The 17738-nt window shown below is 50.0% G+C and overlaps 1 protein-coding gene across 3 annotated transcripts in view; it reads right to left on the reverse strand.

The window, feature by feature from the left end:
• SMAD3 (SMAD family member 3) overlaps window positions 1-17738 on the reverse strand; it is a 120563-nt gene that overhangs the window by 88440 nt on the left and 14385 nt on the right. The window contains exon 1 of one of the 3 annotated variants that reach the window (XM_032623919.1): window positions 13275-13389. The exons of 1 other annotated variant lie outside the window; for it this stretch is intronic. In XM_032623919.1, the coding sequence (XP_032479810.1) occupies window positions 13275-13333 (59 nt within the window). In that variant the 5' untranslated portion in view covers window positions 13334-13389. Of the gene's footprint in view, window positions 1-10891; window positions 11269-13274; window positions 13390-17738 lie in introns of those variants that run through there. One more of the 3 variants, XM_032623920.1, reaches the window with a different exon arrangement.

The raw sequence follows: 17738 nt of genomic DNA on the forward strand, positions 1-17738 counted from the left end.
ACTCCATCACTGCTTCAGCAATAGACCTGCCCCATAAAACAGCGCACGGCTGTTAAGAGTCGGGCTCTAATCCTGGATGACAGCGTTTGTTCCAAGTCAGTGGGACTGATGTTTGCTTTCCCCTCCTTGTAATCAGCAGGCTCCAACTGGAGACAGAAGTCCTGAGTCCTTACCCCACTTTCCAGCCCTGAGACTTTGAAGAGCCACCTCTTTGAGTGTCACTCTACTCTTGGTTAGAAGTCACAGCCACTTTCCCTAAGGCTGGTACCAGAATCAAAAGTGCCACAGAGATGTGAGTTACTGTTACAGAACTAACGTAGGCTCTGTCCACAATTTGGGGCACAAGTCAACATTTGTGAAGCATTTCAAAACACTGTCCCACTTTGACGGGTAGCTTGAACTTCTTCCAGCTGGTCCCCTCACAGACCAAGATCACCCTCCCATCCCATGCAGGCCCCCCTACTGTAGGCATCCAGGTCTCCCAGTGGGTCCTCGGAGCTCCACTGGGGATGCACGGGGGCCCGGATGCCCACTTCCACCTGTTTTCCGGGGGCTGTGGAGGCCTCTACAACCAAAGCAATCCTCCCCAAGTGCTCTGTGGCCAGTCTTCTCCCAACTCCCATAGCTTGTTTTCTTTAATTAGCTCTCTGTGGCAGGAGAAAAACGCGGCCCCACCCTCGAAATGAGCAGATCTGGGCCTCAAATGTACTCTGTGGTTTGCCTCTGTGCTGCCAAGCTGTTAGCCAGGGAGTGACAAGCTACCGGGGCTTAATAGGCAGGGGCCGGTGAGAAACCCTGCTACAGTAAGAGAGGCCTTTCTCTTCCCAACATCTGACGTTTCTCGCCCACAAGGCTGGGCTGCACCCCTTTCCGAGTCCCTGAAACCTGCGATTGTGGTTTGAGGAACAATTCCAAATTCTGCTGGTTTGCTTTCTCTTTTTTTCTCCCTCCTTCCTTCTTTTTTAACCTGCTCCTGGGACAGTTTATGGTACATCTCTGATCTCAGAGATCAAGGACTGAGGCCCAAGCAAAGTAGCTGCTGCTTATCTCCTGACACTAGTGAGCGTTCACCAGAGGGTTCTTTCCAACACAGCACCTTGAATTTAAGCTAAAGAAAGATTGCTACATATGTCATCTCAAATGGGCCCCAACCTGTAAGGCAGGCAGACCCATTTCACAGGTGAGGAAAGTGAGGCTTGGTGGGGAAGGGACTGTCAGAAGTCACGTGACTTGGGGTGACAGAGGATGGAAGGACAAGGACCCAGATCTTCAAATTCCAAACACAACAGTTTTTCTCTCATTCTGGTAACTTCTAAAAACACAGTCTAGGGACTTCCCTGAGGGTCCAGTGGCTAAGACTCCACGCTCCCAATGCGGGGGGTGGGGGGGGGCCCGGGTTCAATTCCTGGTCAGGGAACTAGATCCTACACGTCACAACTAAAGATTCTGCATGCCTTAACTAAGACTCAGTGCAGTCAAATAAATAAATTAATATTAAAAAAAAAAAAACAAAACAGAAAACCACACAGTCTAAAGAGCTGCCTCTGAGGCAGAGGCTCCCCGGGCTCTCATACAGAATCTCTCAAGTTAGACCCTGAAGACGCTAATCCTTCAGTCCTAGAACATCTAAGGATTATTTCTTACCTTTTCACCATCATGACCACTGCTATCATATATTCAACACCATGTATCAGACACGATGTTAGCTCCTTTCCCTGCACTCATTTCATACCATTTTACAGGCAGGGAGGCTGAGGGTCCAGGGGGCCTGAACAACCTGCCTAAGGTCCAATAACTAGTTAAGAGGTGGAGAGGCGATTTGACCCAAGAATTCGGCCTCCAAGTAGCTCACACTCTTAACAGTTACACTGCAACTGAGAGACTGAGGACTGCCCGATGAGAAAACCGATCCAGGAAGAAACGACTTGCCCCAGGAGACCAAGCCAGAGCTGGGATTCCAAGTGGGGGTCTCTCAGCCCACTGCTCGCTTGTGCCCCTACACTAGGCTGCTCGACAATTTGCAAGAGTGAATGCACAGCAGGCCCGCAAAACATCTCCAACAAGGGTATGTTTGTAGCCTCTGAAATTCCTCAACTGTGATCTCTATCAACAACAGACCAACCATCACCTGGAACAGCCTGGAATCTTCAGAGTAAGTGCCAGCGCTCACTTATCCATATGTTGTTTCTTGGCTCTACAACCCGGAATAGAGTAGATCTAGCAAAGGACCTGTGTGCACAAGACCAGCCTGAGACGCCCCAGTCCCAGGATGCTAGCCAGCGTCAGCTACATAATTTGTGGGGCGCAGCGCAAAATGACAGTGTAGAGCCCTCTGAGCAAAAAGCAGGAAAATTGTGTCATTAATGGTATTAAAATCTAAAACTTTTCCCCTTTCTTCCAGAGTCTCTCTCTTGACTTGCGATAGTGGGTTTTTGTTTTGGTTTGTTTGGGTTTTTTTCCTATTTAATATCATTCTAAGTCAAGAAATATTAAAATTTTTAATTACTGGCATGAATTTTGCCATTCATGTTTGTATCGTGCAATGCCAAGTTTTGAATGCAAACAAAAGAGCATTTGACTAAGTATGTGAAATCATCAAAATTGCACCGTTTGTATTTCACATCTTAGATACACATATACATCATATGACTTACCAGAACAAAAGCAACACTGCATAAAACTAACTCCACTGTTTTCACTTCACTTCTTGATAGGTGCACGTTCTACCAACACTCCCCCCTCGCTGCTTACTGATGAGTAGGGAAAAGCGGAAGAAGGGAAAAGGCCCTCTGGGTTGCCTGATCTTTCCTTTCCATTGTATGTCATCATTTTCGGGGTAAGGGATTAGCTAACACCAGGAAGCAACACGAGTAAGAAAGCATATGATGGGATTCCTTGGTGGTCGATGTTTCTTAGAATGACATCACCTTCTTTCTGTATCCCAAACAAGCTCTGGTTCAAGCTCAGGACTGTCAGGGTGGATCGCTCCTACCTCACATGCATGTCCACTGTCTACTGGGCTTCGCTTACAAAACACCAGCTCAGAGAAAATTAAGAATCTCAAGATGTCAACAACAGGCATTAAACCGAGTACAGGGCCCTCCTGAGCGTGGGGCTCTGTGACATCACATACCGTGTGCCTGTGAAGCTGGCCTTGATGCCAGGCATACCTGCGTCAAGGGCAGCCTCAAGACCACCACCAAGTCTGTCCTTTCCTGTGCTGGCAGGTTGGTCTAAAGCCAAATTAGCTTAAGTCCCCACCCCCAGAGTCTGTGGGTCCGAGAAATGTTCGCAACAGGCTCCAATACTGAAACACAAAAAGGATCTGTATTACAAAGCTTACCCAGCTCAGCACCTGATGGGCTGGAACACTTCCCTGGCATTTTTTACCCTTTCTGAGGCTGCCATATCGTGTGACAGTTCCTTTGTCAACACAGTAAAGCAAGTTAGGTGGGCAACCAGCATCTTTTGATCTGGTAAACACCAAGGGAAGGGAAGAAGGGACCAACCATGTACCGACTCTTAGCAAGGTGACAAACTGCGCTAAGCTTTGTATATGCATTAACTCAATCTCACAACGACCCTAAGAGACAGCAATCATTATTCCCATTTTACTGCTGGATAAACTGAGGCACGAGAAGTGATGTGACTTGCCCAAGACCCGCCCAGCCAACTCAGGCTGTCTTCTCTGGGCTTATCACCAGGCCCCGCTGAGGCTGCTTGTAATATTGTGATTTATAGTAAGAAATATATATATGGAATGTAGCTTCTAAAATCCTTGTAATTTCCTATATAACAGCCACAGGGGTATCTTTTGTTATAATAGTTTTTGTTCCCAGTTCCTGAAATAGCTCCAGAGCCATAAAGGTGAAATGGGCATCTTTTAGTGATTCATAACAAGCCCCTTTCAACCACACCTGAGTTTATGCAAAGCCTCCATGGATAAGGGGCTGGTTGCCAGGGAAACCAACCTTGTGATTAGAAGGTAGGAACTATCAGCCTTAGCGCCCCCCCCAATCCTGCCCCCACCTCCAGAGAAGGGAGACAGGTTAGAGGCTGAATTAATCACCAATGGGCAATAATTTAATCAATCATGCCTACGTAATGAAGCCTCCATAAAAACCCAAAAGGACCGGGTTCAGAGAGCAGCTGGGTTGGTGAACACGTGGAGATGAGGGGAAAGCTGTGTGTCCAGAGAGAGCACGGATGCTCCGAGCTCCTTCCCGCATACCTCGCCCTGTGCATCTCTGCCATGCAGCTACTCTCGAGTTATATCCTTCATAATAAACCAGTAGAACGTTATCCTGAGTTCTGTGAGCCACTCTAGCAAATTAACTGAACCCTAGGAGGGGGCAGTGGGAACCTCTGATCAAGAGCTGGTGGGTCAGAAGCACAGGTGTCAACCTGGGCTTGTGACTGGCATCTGAAGTTGGGGGGGGGGGGTTGGGGAGGGCAGCAGGCTTGTGGGACTGAGCTCTTACCTGTGGGATCTGATGCTATCTGCAGGTAGAGAGTGCCAGAATTGACTAAAACTGTTAATATCCAGTTGGTGTCCTGAGAATATGAGCATTGCTGGGTGTGGGGAAATCACCATTTCTCCCAGCCCAACACACACACACACACACACACACACACACACACACACACACACACACACACACACATTGATCGGAAGCATCAGTAGTGAAGTTTTCTGTGAGTACTGTGGAGGGTAGAGAAGACACATGGAAGAGTTTTCTAGACACCCCTCCATGCGGCCCAGAATTCCGCCCAGAGGCCGGTAGCAGAGCTGGGTTAAAACTCAAGTGCACTGAAGTCTAAGAAAGGAAAGAAAAAAGAGAGCGACGGACTCCAAAAGTTCTGGAACATTAAGTCAGTTGCAGCGTGCCAGGATTTAAATAAAGAATTACCGCGAAGGCGTCACTGAGATACCTCAGTGTAAGGTGTGGGGCAGCATCCTTACCTAGGTTAGCGCGCAGCCCCCATTTGTTTCCCTAAATGCCTGTAAGGCAGGTCTCAGGTAATTGTGATCCTCAGATCATCCGGGCTATATTCGAAATACCATGTATTTCCTAAGTTAAAAGCTCAGGTCCTGCCTCCAGCACAGTTTTTAGAGTCCTTAGGACCTGCCTGAGCAGGCCCGTTCCATGTTAACACACCCTGCCCTGCCCTGCCCCAGCCTTCTCCTCAGGGCAGCGATTCTGAGCAGAGCTTGCACAATAAGATTATTTAGTGCTGAATCCACCTTAGGAGATGGCTAGGTAGACGCCCTCAGCCCTGCCTGGGAGGAGCTAACAGGTGGGAAGACGGCCCCCACTGACCCCCAAGTGTGGGATGAATGGACGCAGCGTGTCCTCCCGTCCCAGAGGCTTCACATCCCATCCTGATGTCACTTCTAGTTGCAACCCAAACGGTCGGATAATGTTTGCTGGCTGGGGGATGACGCATCTTCTGACCTCTCCCGGATTTAGGCTGATTCACTGGACTTGTCACACCGCAGACCACCCAACGCCGGCCGCCTCAGGCAGACCTACTGCCTACCCTGAGGACCCCCCAGAGGGAGGCTGGGAAAGCTTATGGAAAACTGCCAAGTGCTGGTCATGCCTGGATCTAGGAAGCACTTGGGGTCATGCAAAGAGCCCTGGACCAGAACGGATGCGATCTGGGCTCCGATTCCTGGCCTGGGTGACCTCAGGTAAACCATTTGACTTCTCTAAGCCTCAGCTTCCTCAGCCATTAAATGTGGAAAGCATCCAGGTCTGCAGGAGGATGCTGGCTGGTCCTCCCACTGATCCAAGAGGTTTCTCTCAGGTGCTGCCAGAGGCAATAAGATGGGAACACTGGCTGCGTGGGTCTCTGTCGGGGAGCCAGGCTCCAACTGGCTTGTCAATTGCATCCACAATACTTGCAGGCCTGATATATCACCGTAAGTCAGCAGGACCTTTACCCAGTTCCCCTTTCCCTTCTTAGTAACAGCAACTCTGTGGATGACTCTGAGGCCAACTGGGCCTCAGTCTGTCCCCTCAGGACTGGGTTCGTTTACATCCTTCCTCTTCAGCTATCTGGGCCTTGGTAACTTCTTGTAAGACTCCCTCCTCGGTAAGGTTGCTGGGAGGATTGAACGAGAAAGATGTGTGGAAGGTCCCTGGCCTGGTGCCTTCCTACAGGTCACTGTTAGAACAAGGATGCACCCAGATGCCTGCCTTGGCTGGATGAAGCACCTCCTGCTTTGGGAGTAGAGTGAGGTTTATGGAGATGGCAAGGCTGGCAAAGGGCCCCGGTGGAGGTGTGGACCCTAAAGCTTTATATTCAAGGGGTCCACTAAAGTTCAAGGCCGATTTCACATCCATCATCCCACCTGATCCGCACCATGGTCAGTGAGCGGGGACATTTTACAAATATGAAAAGTGCAGCTCAGATAAGTGACTCACCCAAGAAGACACAGCCAGCACGGGAAACCAGGGGTCCTGGCCTGAGATCAGGGTCCTTTCCACGGCACCAAATGGCCAGACAAGAAGGAGTGACAAGATAGTGGCAACCACAGAGTCAGGTCAGCACCACTAATAAAAACGGGGTGGGGAGGGGAAACTTGACTACAGATATGGAACCCTCAGTCCAAGATTCCTATTGCCTTAAAGCTCACTTTCAACCTCCTAAGTGTTCATCATTGACTTTTAGACTACACCCCTCAGGTACTGGCACCAGGGCCAATTTCCTATGGCCCAGAAGTGGGCTGCTATTGCCACATTTCCTTCCCCAAAGCTCCAGAAGACCCAACATATAGGGATCATGCCCATTTTATTTCATTTAATCCTCATAATACCACCACTGGTATGATCTGATATTTTTAGCTGTTGAACAAAATAGAAAACAATCACCCAGGGAAGTTAAGGGCAGGGAGAAGGCTTGACCTTAGAGGTGTACAGCCCTGGAGTCTTGGGCCTTTTCTTCCACACCACACTTCTCTCTATAAAGACCCCTGACCAACAGTACCCTCAGTATCCCGTCCCCACCTTTAGTGAGGTGCAGGATCACCTGTAACAGTGGTTCTCAAATTTTAATGTGTGTCAGCATTCTCCAGAGGAAACACAGACTTCTTCTGGGCCATGCGCCCAGGGGTTCTGAGTGGGAAGGTCTGGGGTAAGGCCTGATACTCTAACAAGTTCCTGGGTGATGTTGATACTTGCTGGTTGGGGACCACAATTTGAGAGCTGCTGATTTATCATCGATTTAAGCACTCTCCCAATGGTTAACTCTGGTACATCTACTTGAAATAACGTGTAATTAAGACCATGAGGAGACACAAGGAGATGCTTATGACAATGTCAAGTTAGAACAGGAGGCTGGCACCCTAGGCTGGTCCAGGTGCTGTGTGTCCTCTAATCCCTTACTCATCTTCCTGTCCTCTGCTCTGTATCCCCAGGGCTGACTCCTGACTTTCTAGGCCTCATGTCAGGGGGGTTTGGACAACAGCAGGAACTTGTGGGAGAGTGGAAGGTGGGAGGAAGGGAGCGGCCAGGGCATTTCTCCCCTCTCTCCCTTTCTGCCTTGGGTGGGCATTTCTAATAGAAGCAGCTGCATCTGCTCTACATAGGCCCACCGCTGACCCCGACCCTGGGCTCCGGTCACACCACCTCTTCCCTTGGGCCCTCCAGCCCATAGGCAGCAGTGACCTCCTGCCACTAAGCTCTGGGTCACCTCGCCTTTCCATGTTTGGCTTCTCAGCTTCTTTATCACCTGTGTAACGAAGGCCTGTATTAAATTCCCTTTGTGGTAAATACTTGATGGTGTTCCTACTTTCCTGTTTAGACTTACTAACATACTCTCATTACAGCTACACAAAAATGCTTATGCCAACGGACAACTCTAGAAGATAACGTGAAAAATTAAAAGAGGTAACAATATGAAGGTTGTCTTCCAAGAATGTGAGAAGAGTGTGTTATTTATCATCAATTACTAATATATATGTTTTTTTTTTTTTTTTTGCGGTACGTGGGTCTCTCACTGTCGTGGCCTCTCCCGTTGCGGAGCACAGGCTCCGGACGCGCAGGCTCAGCGGCCATGGCTCACGGGCCCAGCCGCTCCACGGCATGTGGGATCTTCCCGGACCGGGGCACGAACCCGTGTCCCCTGCATCGGCAGGCGGACTCTCAACCACTGCGCCACCAGGGAAGCCCAATTACTAATATTTAAAACTGGTACCAAGCACATGGTTGAAGAGAAAACAAGGTGAGTCTTGATAAGGAAAAGGTTGGGGAGCCAGGAGTCCATGACAACAAATCTAAGGAGACCAATCTCTGTGCCTTCATTTCTAAAAACACCTTCTTTTGCAGAAACCATGGCCACAGCCACAATGGTACTAGCAGTTCCCCATGAAAGTACCGGTGGTTATCTGAGGGCAAGTGACTCACTTGTTAAAGAGGTCACATAACGTTTTCACCGCAATGTTGGTCTCCGGACAGGGCGAGTCACACTGGGCAACACCCCAAACTACCTTCAGCCCTCACTACCACGGAGGCAGCTCCATCTCAGGTCAGGCTCTGACCTGGGACCGGTCTGAGCAATCCCTTTGAGGTAGCCAAGGGCCCTGGGACTGCTGGGAGAGCAGGAATAATGAAAGAGGGACGCTCAGAAATTCAGAGGATTCTGTTCAGCCACATCCACCAAGCACCTTGGCAGCAACGTGTGTGTGCCTGGGGTGCCTGGGTGAGGAAGGGGGATCTTATTTTCCCACCATTTGTAGGGTTTCTCTCTCCCAAAGGGCACAATTAAAATCAAAAGCAAGACTCCACAAAACCAGATGGTAACAATATAAGAAATTATGCTGGATTCCTGCACTGAACTCAAAGCTGAACGCTGTAGCAGATAATCAAACGCTCAAGTGGAGAAGGAGGTTCTTGGCCTCGGACCAGACACAGTTTGGTGGTCTGTTTATAATATTTTAGCCTGACAACACTGCACAAAATGGACCACAAGGCTCACCACTGTAATGGGTTACTTTCAACCCCAAGCCAAAGATGATTTAAAGCCCTAGGGAAATGGGGGTGGGGAATGCAGCAGAGAGAAGCATCAAGGGCTTTACGAGAAATGTACGTCTTACTCTCCAAAACTCTGAGTGGAACATTTCAGCGTCAGAACCATGCTTACCATCGAGCATTCTTGGAAAACCAGGATGGTTCACATCAGGCAAGCATCAAAAAGTGTTTACCGCTCTGCCCCGTCCTCCCACCCGTTCTCCTCTCCCTAAGAACCTGACATCAGAGGCCTTACACTTTCATCCCTGGGTGCTGGCTGACTCCACTTCATAAGAAAACTAACTACTCGGGGACAGGGCTATTGGCCAGGGTGTGAACTAACAACAAAAGCTACCCCGGGTTCATTCAGGCAAAGCACAAGTAAACAAAACACCCAGGCAGGGGGATCAAGAGACCTGCTGGAACTCTAGCTTTGCCGCACATTCACTGTGACCTTGGGCAAGTCCTTGTTCCTCTCAGGGCCTCAGTTTCCGTCTGTTGAAGGGGTTGGACTAGATAACCTATCAAGTCACTTCTGACCCGGGGAGTACCTACTGTGTATGACCCAGACTGTGGCAGGGACCCCATGCTTCTGAAGGAGTGAGTACCCTCAAGCTGAGGTCCCAAGTGTTGCAAGTGTCCCCAGAGCCCACAGCTACTAAGTCGCAGAGTTGGGATTTTTCAGCAAAATCTGTCAGACTCCAGGTCTTCCTACTACCCTAGGAGAGGCGCCCTGCTCTGAAGTGCCGTCTTCCTTGCACACGCCCTGCCAAGTCGGCCTCACGGTTGTGTGAGCTGAGCAGGATGGACCCCGATTCCGGCCACTCCCAAGCAGCCTGTCCCCACTCCCTCGGGGTGGCCCTTCACTCGGCCTGGCTGTGCCTCCGCCTTACACTTGGGGGTCCAGGCTTCCACTCAAGGCAGGGCATCCACAGTCAAGCCCTCCATGGGAGGGTCAGGTCAGGAACCATGTCCCTGTGCGGCTTCGGAGGCAAGAACAGCAAAACTCAACGCCTCCAACTGCTGGTTTCACCACCCCCTGCTCCGCTGGACTCTCACTTCCCCATCCAGCTTGGTGCTACCCCCTTCCCACGGGGCCGCCGACCAGCTGGGGGCCTTGGGCTGAGTCACTGAGCATCTCCAGGGCTCCCTATGCTAGTCTGGACTAGCATCTACTTCCAGAGATTGTCACAGAGATGATATAAAATCAGGTAGGTGACAGCACTTTGTAAACTGTAAAATACAGTACATAAAAGGTCACGGTGGTGTCTCCCCTTCCCAGTGACAGCGGTTGGAAAAGAGTCTGGTATCATCGGAGGGATACACCGAGAACCCTCGCGAGCACACACACCTCGTGCCTTTATTTTTGAGGCCACTCGGTGCAGTAAAAGAACGACCCCGCCGAAGAACTGGTGGAAGGGCCTCTGTCCCTGCTTCTCCACTAACACAGAGACTGTCCCCGTCACCTACGCGATAGGGGTGAGACCACTTCCCTGCCTCTCCCAGGGCTGCTGTGAAGATAGGACCATGGGAAAGCGCTCTGCAAACCCTCAAGTATGCTCCACATCCCCTCCCCACCCCGCCCACAGGAGGGGGCAGATGAAGGTCACAGACAGGAGGACACTTGGCTGCTTTCCCTGCTATTCAGAATCACCAAGAGGCTCAGAGGGAGAAGAAAGTGGGGGAAAGGACAGTGCATTGAAACAGCAGCCAGGGAGCAATGGTCGTCAGGCAGGCAGAGCTGACCGGAAGGGGTGTGTGGTTTTCAGGGTGTCTCTCTCACCTCTCTGGGGGCTCCTAATCTGGTGTCTTCAGAAATACAGAAGCAAAACAAAAGCAGCCAATTCCCCCAGCCAAAAAAAAAAAAAAAAGCCTACCTTGCAAGAGAAAGCTGTCGGCTGTGCTCACACTCAAGACTGTTTGCTGTGTGTCAAATGCTCTCCTGGGGTCTCCTGGGAGCTCTGCGTAGCCAGGTGCCGAGCGTCCCTGAGGAAGGGCCTGCCCTTCTCGGTTCACTGGGCTCTCTCTGTCCGGAGAAAAGGTCACCCCGACAGAGGTCTGAGCAGCCCTGTCCACACGGCGTGCTCCCAGGTGCTGACGGACGCCAGGTGTGAACCGCTGCGGGAGCTGCTCCCTCAGTTCATCGAGGGGGATTCTGAAACAGCCTTCCTAGCTGCGCCCAACTAGAAGGTGTGAAAAAGCAGCAAAACACCGCCTGTGTTTCCTTCATTCGAGCCTGCCCCCGCGATGCAGCCCGACAGCTCTGCTGCTCTTGTGGGTTTTCTCCCCAGCTCTGCCTGCTCTCCGCTCCTCCACGGACGTTCACCCTCACCGATGCATTTCACCTGGCCTCCACCCACCTGTTTCCGCAGTGGGCTTCCCCAGCCCCTGCCTGCCCCTCTGCCTTCCACCCCCGCCGACAGGTAAAGGGGGAGGGATCCAGCAAGCCTACCGGGCGAGGCTGTTCTCACTTAGCAACAGCTGAGCCTCGTGTGTGCCCAGCCTCCAAGCCACAGTCTCAGAGAATTAGTTCCAGGTCTGGGGCTCTGGGCACTTCTGATTTCCAGAGCAGAAGCATCAATGTGGGCAAATGGGGAACAGAGAAAACAAACCCCAGACCAGAATTACATATAGATGATGCCTCCCGCAATAAAGGCAATAACAGGGGAGAAACGAATCAATGCATATCCCCGCCAACCTCGAACTCCAGCTGTCTGTTTTTATTCTTCTAGATGAGCTCCAGCAATCACCGCTGAGCCGTCAATCAGCTGGGCCAGAGGAGCTCTAAGAACTCTGATCGAAACCGTGGCTTCCCAAGGGCCTGGCTCTCTCCCCGCCCCCCCTTTTCAGGCAGAGCTGGCAGCACAGCAAAACAATTTCAAAGCACAGAGACCATAAACACCAAATTAAAAGGTAAAGTAAAAAGGGAAGAGATGTTTACTGGAAACTTAAGTTCCACTGCCCAGAAAATATAGGTCTTTTTTTAAACACACATACACCAACACACACATATATATGAGGCCTCTGCCGCCCACCTCGAGAAATATGTACTTTGCTCTATATATGGCTTTCTTATCTGCCCTTGATTATGCTCAGCTTGTGACCGTGAAGCCTGAAATAATTACCCACAGAGAAATAACAGCCTTGGCCACAGTCAGGGCCTAACAAAGCCAGTCCTGCATTTACCAATGATCACACAACTCGCTCACAGGACAAACTGGAGTTCGCTGATGCACAGATAATCATTCCCATGCATACCTGAAATGCAGCCACCGCTGAGAGGGTGCCAGGTGGCTACTGGAACCAAGAACAATCATCTTACATGATATTTCTGGGTCCAGAGAGAAAAGGCTTTCGAGCTGAAACTACGCAGGAAATTAAGGTGGGCAGATGGTAATCATCAAAGCAGAGGGTTGGCAGAGACCACCCCCCACAGGAGAAGGAAAAAGCTAGAGGAAAATCGACTCCTGAAAGCAGAGAATTTTGATGGGAGCCAAGAACATAAAGTCGCTCCTACTAGCAATGGGGTGCCCCTCGGGGCTGCTCCCCAAAGATAATCAACATCGTGTTAGGAGTGAGGAGACAGGCACACTTCACTAATGGGGCCCATGTGTCTCCCTTTCACTAGCTCAGGTCCACATCCCTTGATGCATTTGTCCCGTCCCACCCATTCCATGGCCCCTCCTTCCGAACCCCTGGGTACTCACCATGTGCCCACAGCACAGAAGACCTTCATACTATCCCACACTTGTGTATTCAAACCCCAAGTCAGACTGTAAGCTCTCTGAGGGCAGAGGCCGTATCTGCCATTTCTCTGAGTGCCTTGCTTCATAAACATTTAGTGACTGACGGATTCCTCATTCGGCTGAGAAATAACAACCTCCATCTGGCATCTGTGTCTACACCCACATCTCAAACCCTGTCACTGTAAAAGCTCCTCGACCCTGCTCCCCATACACGAGGCCCTTCGGGGCTAATCAATACCTGAAGCTCATTTCACACCCATTAAGCAGTCACCTTCACAATCCCACCACCATCACAATATACCCTCCCCTCTGCCTGAAAAGATACTAGAATTGAGCTGTCCTTTCCCATGAATGTTTACTCTGGACAGCTGTGTCCCCTCAGATTGCATTTGGCTGTAGGGATGGAGTCCCCGCAGGGAAGCATGAACTACTAACTGGGCATAAACGGAAGTGTTTCGATGCTATGGCTGATGAGGGTGGTAGGATCCTCTCAACCGAGGGCAGGGACACTCACCAAGGCACAGGAAACGGCATAGCACATACTTTCACAGCCCCTCGCATCCACCGGGGCATCGCCAAGGATCTGACACTAAGGTATGCCAGCGCTGGCTGGGGCCTCTGACTTGGCTTCATGAAAAAGGCGTGGCTGCGTGTTATGCGTGGCTGCGTGTTACGGTCTGTTTAATCCACTCCTGCTCCGCCCCTGCCCTGGCTCCACCCCCCCACTTAGTACTCTTGAGTTTCCCAAGCAGAAATAACCAACTACAGATGGTTCTACTCCTTCAGAGATGTTTGAGAAACCACTGACCCAGAGAAAGAAAACTGGGGATCCAAATCTCAGGGCAACTACTCACCATCAACAGCTGTGATTACCAAATCAACATGCTTCTCAAATCTAGAACTTTTTTTCTCTGTGTACTGTGCTTTTTTTTTTTTTTTTTTTTAAACCAACCACTATCACTTTTCCCCTAAAAGAGATGCCCAGAACACTGAACCACAGCTTTACTTAAGATCTAGGGCTGTTGATTCTCAATGCTGGCCACACCCCAGAATCACCTGGATAACTTTAAAAATACTGATTCCCAGGCCCCGCCTGTAGAAATTCTGAATTGGTCTCAGGTGTGGTCTGGGTATCAGAATTTTTACAAGTAACTTCCATGGTGAGCCCGACCACCAAATGTGGTCATTAGGAAGCAGGAGTTCCAGCTGCCACGGCTTACCCCGCACCTCAGAGCTCTTTCCATCCTGTCTTCAACTGCGGGCCCCAATCTCCAGCCCCCAGAGCAACTGTACAGTAATCCTGAAACTATCCGAATGAGTTAACAGAGTCGGTCCTTTCTTTGAATGCAAGCTCCAGAATTAGAATGTTTAAGGTGCAGAAACATTAAAATCCTGCTAAGCCAACGCCTCTGGTTTGTCAAGGAGGAAACCAGGGGCCGGGGTAGCAAAGTGACTCACCCAAGGTCACGAAGCTGGTTCACAATGGGGCAGGCCTAGAAACGGGGTCTTCCACCTCTGGTTCTCTCTCCTGCGCATCACCCAGGAGCCCCTGGGGTGACAGACTCCCAAAAAAAGTAGAGTCACGGGAATGGCCACTGTTTACTTCTTGTGTACTTTCAGTGGCCAGCCTCTCATTACTTCATCTCTAGAAGGCTCCGTCTCCTGACTGGCCTTAAAACAGCTGAGGATAAAGATGGTTCTTCTCTTTAAAGATTCCTGAGCGTGCTGGTCAAATCATAATCCTCAAAGAATATACTTGCTGGCTGGCTGGGGTTCATGGAAAAAGCCATTAGCAAAATGAGTCTACCCCAGTTTTGAAAGAGCACTCTGTCGAGTGGCGGGTGTGAGAGCCCGAAAGCCAGCAGTGGATTCTGGTTTCTTGTGGATAAGAGAGAGTTGATTGCTGGTTTCAAAATCTCTAACCAACCTGTGAACACGTTTCCCTGCCTTCCTGTATTTTTACAGCACCTCGGCCGCAATGCAGCTGGTCCCAGAAGCACAGGAAGCCTGTGCTTTGGGCTAAATGAGAATTCCTCTTTGCCTGAAGGCTGATTTCCCCTAGCCCGGGAATAGGGAATAGAAGCCTGGTGGCTCCAGGCAGCAGGAGTAGGTATGACTGTCCAAATCCACAGGCCATTCACACCTCCTGGACCACGGTATCTGGCGGTACTGCCACCACCAATGACAACTGAAGATGCTCCGTAAGTACCTGGTGAGTTAAACCGTGACTATAATAGAATTAAATAAGGAATGGGCTGCCTCTGAAGGGAGAGCAGCAGATGAAAAATTACACTTGCCTCCCAGGAAAATATATGCGTCGAGAAAAGAGTGAAAACCCAGAAGCCAAGGAAGAGAGGGCAGAAAGGTGTCGTGAAGTATTAGAGCCGATACAGACCTCTGAGGTTCTCTCTTGGAGCTTGTCATTTTCTAGATGCAAAGACCAATACCCAGAAAAGCCAAGCTGACCTTCCTGGAGTCAGAAAGCCAAGCTCCACCAAAGAGTGGCCAAGGGCGGCTCTCAGCCTCATCAGAGAAACGGGATGCCAAGGTTCCTTCGTGTTCACGTGTGTCTGTTCTCTGACTGATTCAACGCTTCACTGACCCTGGGGGCTCCGATAATGATGAAGATGAAGACTAGTGTCGGTCGTGTAAGGAGGATAGAAAGAAATGGCCCATGTTCGATTCCAGGCATTGCTGGGATGTTCAGATGTGGACGCCCAGAGAACAGCTGAAGCTGAGGGTCTCTAGCTGGGCAGAACTACAGATCTGGAAGTCAACCCCCCAGTGAAACCCAGAGAGAGGAGAAGCACTTTGAGCTGCAATTCTGAACTGGGATACCCAGCTGGGTAGAACGAGGTCCAGCATGTGGTTTGATTTTCTCGTCACTGAAGTTAAGGCTGATAGACAAAAAATAAAAATAAAAAAACACAGTGGTCAAAAAGAGACATTCAAAAAGATTGTCGGATCAAAGTCCCTTTGTGAGTACTGGTATTTCACCCTTCTCTGAACGGTAACCACTTCCCACATAAGCCCCAGTAAGGCAACCGTGCAGCCCACAAGAGAGGTAGAAATATGACCACACTTCCCTCTTATAAACAGGTGACGGTAAACATCTGAGACCACTGGTCCACAGCCGCAGTTAAACAAAGGGTCGGGGGACACCCTGGAATAGCTGTCAGGGCCTCCATCTCCCCACATACTAACTCTCCCTCTGAGTGGGGACCTTGGACCATTAACTTCAGAACTCAAGCTGGTCAAACAGAACCAGCCTCACCCTGGAACCACTTCATTGGGTTTCATGCCCAGGCTCACCTGGTCTCTCCTCCTGGAGACTCAAGAATTTTCAAGGAAAGTAGCTGCTTTGGTGCCCGGCCCTGTGCTCAGAGATGCCACTCTGTGAGGGCCTCGTGCAGAGGGCAGGAGGGCAACACGTCACATGTGCGCTGAAGTGTGCAATCCCCCCACTCCCACCTCCTGGATCAGCTGTAGAGATAGAGCCTTTTTTTTTTTAATAAGAAAAGCCAAAACTGCAACTTTTTCAATCAAGCAAGAAAAACAGGCAAACCTGAAACAAACATCTTTAATTAGCTTTGAGATGTTTGGGGGGGGGTTCCTGAGTTAGCCCAGCTCCTAGATCAATAGGAAAATAAGGGCCCATGAGGCCCTGGGACAGGCTCTGTTTTCTCTGAATTGGAATGAAAAAGCATTTGCAGACCTGAAGTCAGTTATTAGCTGACTGTGACAGGAAGACTCCAGGGTATTCCGTGTCTGCAGAACGTTCCATCAGAAAATGACCCCAAAATTCTATAAACTGGCCAGCAGTTTGTTTTTAACCACCAAACATTTATAGAATTCTTATTTCTTCATCTATATGCTTTCAGAGAAAGTTTCCAGCAGCTTCAAAGCCAGTGAGACACACAGACGCTAAACATGCAATTCAATTTCACAGGGTTTCGAAGCTAAAATACCGCAAGAACCTTTAGAAATTTTCCCCTGGGGGCAGGAGGAGCTTAGCTCTGTACCTGCCCCCACTCCATACTCAAGGGCAAATTTTTAACCTTCATTTTGTCAACAGGAAAACAAGACTGGTAGTGGGGTGGAGACAGAAATCCGAACTTCTTGAAAGACCTTGCTTAGGTTGGAAAATGTGTCGTCCTCAGGCACAGCGTTCAGAGGCCCTGATGGTCCCCTTCGGTGAGTCTCACTTCCATTTGTCCCCCTGAGCCCCAATTTCACACCTGTTCCTAAGCTGCCCCACAGCAGACTGCTACAACCCACATGGTTGGATATTCTGAACACAAATAATGGTCTCTCCATCTTGACTGTAAGCTCCCTGAGGGCAAGATCCGGTCCCTGATTGGTTTACCAACATAACCTCTGAAATCAGCAAGACATCAGATAAGTATTCAGGAGTCTACTCAGAGAAGAAGGAAAACAGTAATCAACAAATATTAATTGACATTTACTAAGTGCCTAGCAGGTACTGATGAGCCAAAGAAATAGCCTGGATCTCTGACATCAAAAGGCTTATTACAATCCATTATTTCTGCCGTGACTGCATGTGACAAAATACTGGCGAGATACCAGGAGGCTTCTGGGAAAGATTTCCTTCCTGGATTAAGACACCCCCCAAGGAGAAGCAGCCTTTTCTGCCGCTAGATGCAACCGTGTAGAGACAGTAACTCTTGGAGCAGCTGTGGCCGTCACTGGATCGTGAGCGCTGAAGATGGCAGGGCAGAAAGATGGAAGGCTCCCAAGTCCTTGCTGGTGCCCGAAACCTCCCTGCCTCCAGACTTCTTAGGGGAGATAATAAGCCCTCACACTGGTGAAGATGTTAGTTGGGTTTCAGGTTACTTGTAGCCCAAAGCATCCTAATACAGTGAGTCTGGCCCCTGATCCAGAGTATGGGATGGATCAGAGAGGGAAGGAGCGAACGGGCTTACTGCAGTATCCAGGTGTGAGAAACCGAGGGCCGCCA

The sequence above is a fragment of the Phocoena sinus genome, chromosome 2, assembly GCF_008692025.1.
Source record: "Phocoena sinus isolate mPhoSin1 chromosome 2, mPhoSin1.pri, whole genome shotgun sequence".
NCBI lineage: Eukaryota > Metazoa > Chordata > Mammalia > Artiodactyla > Phocoenidae > Phocoena > Phocoena sinus.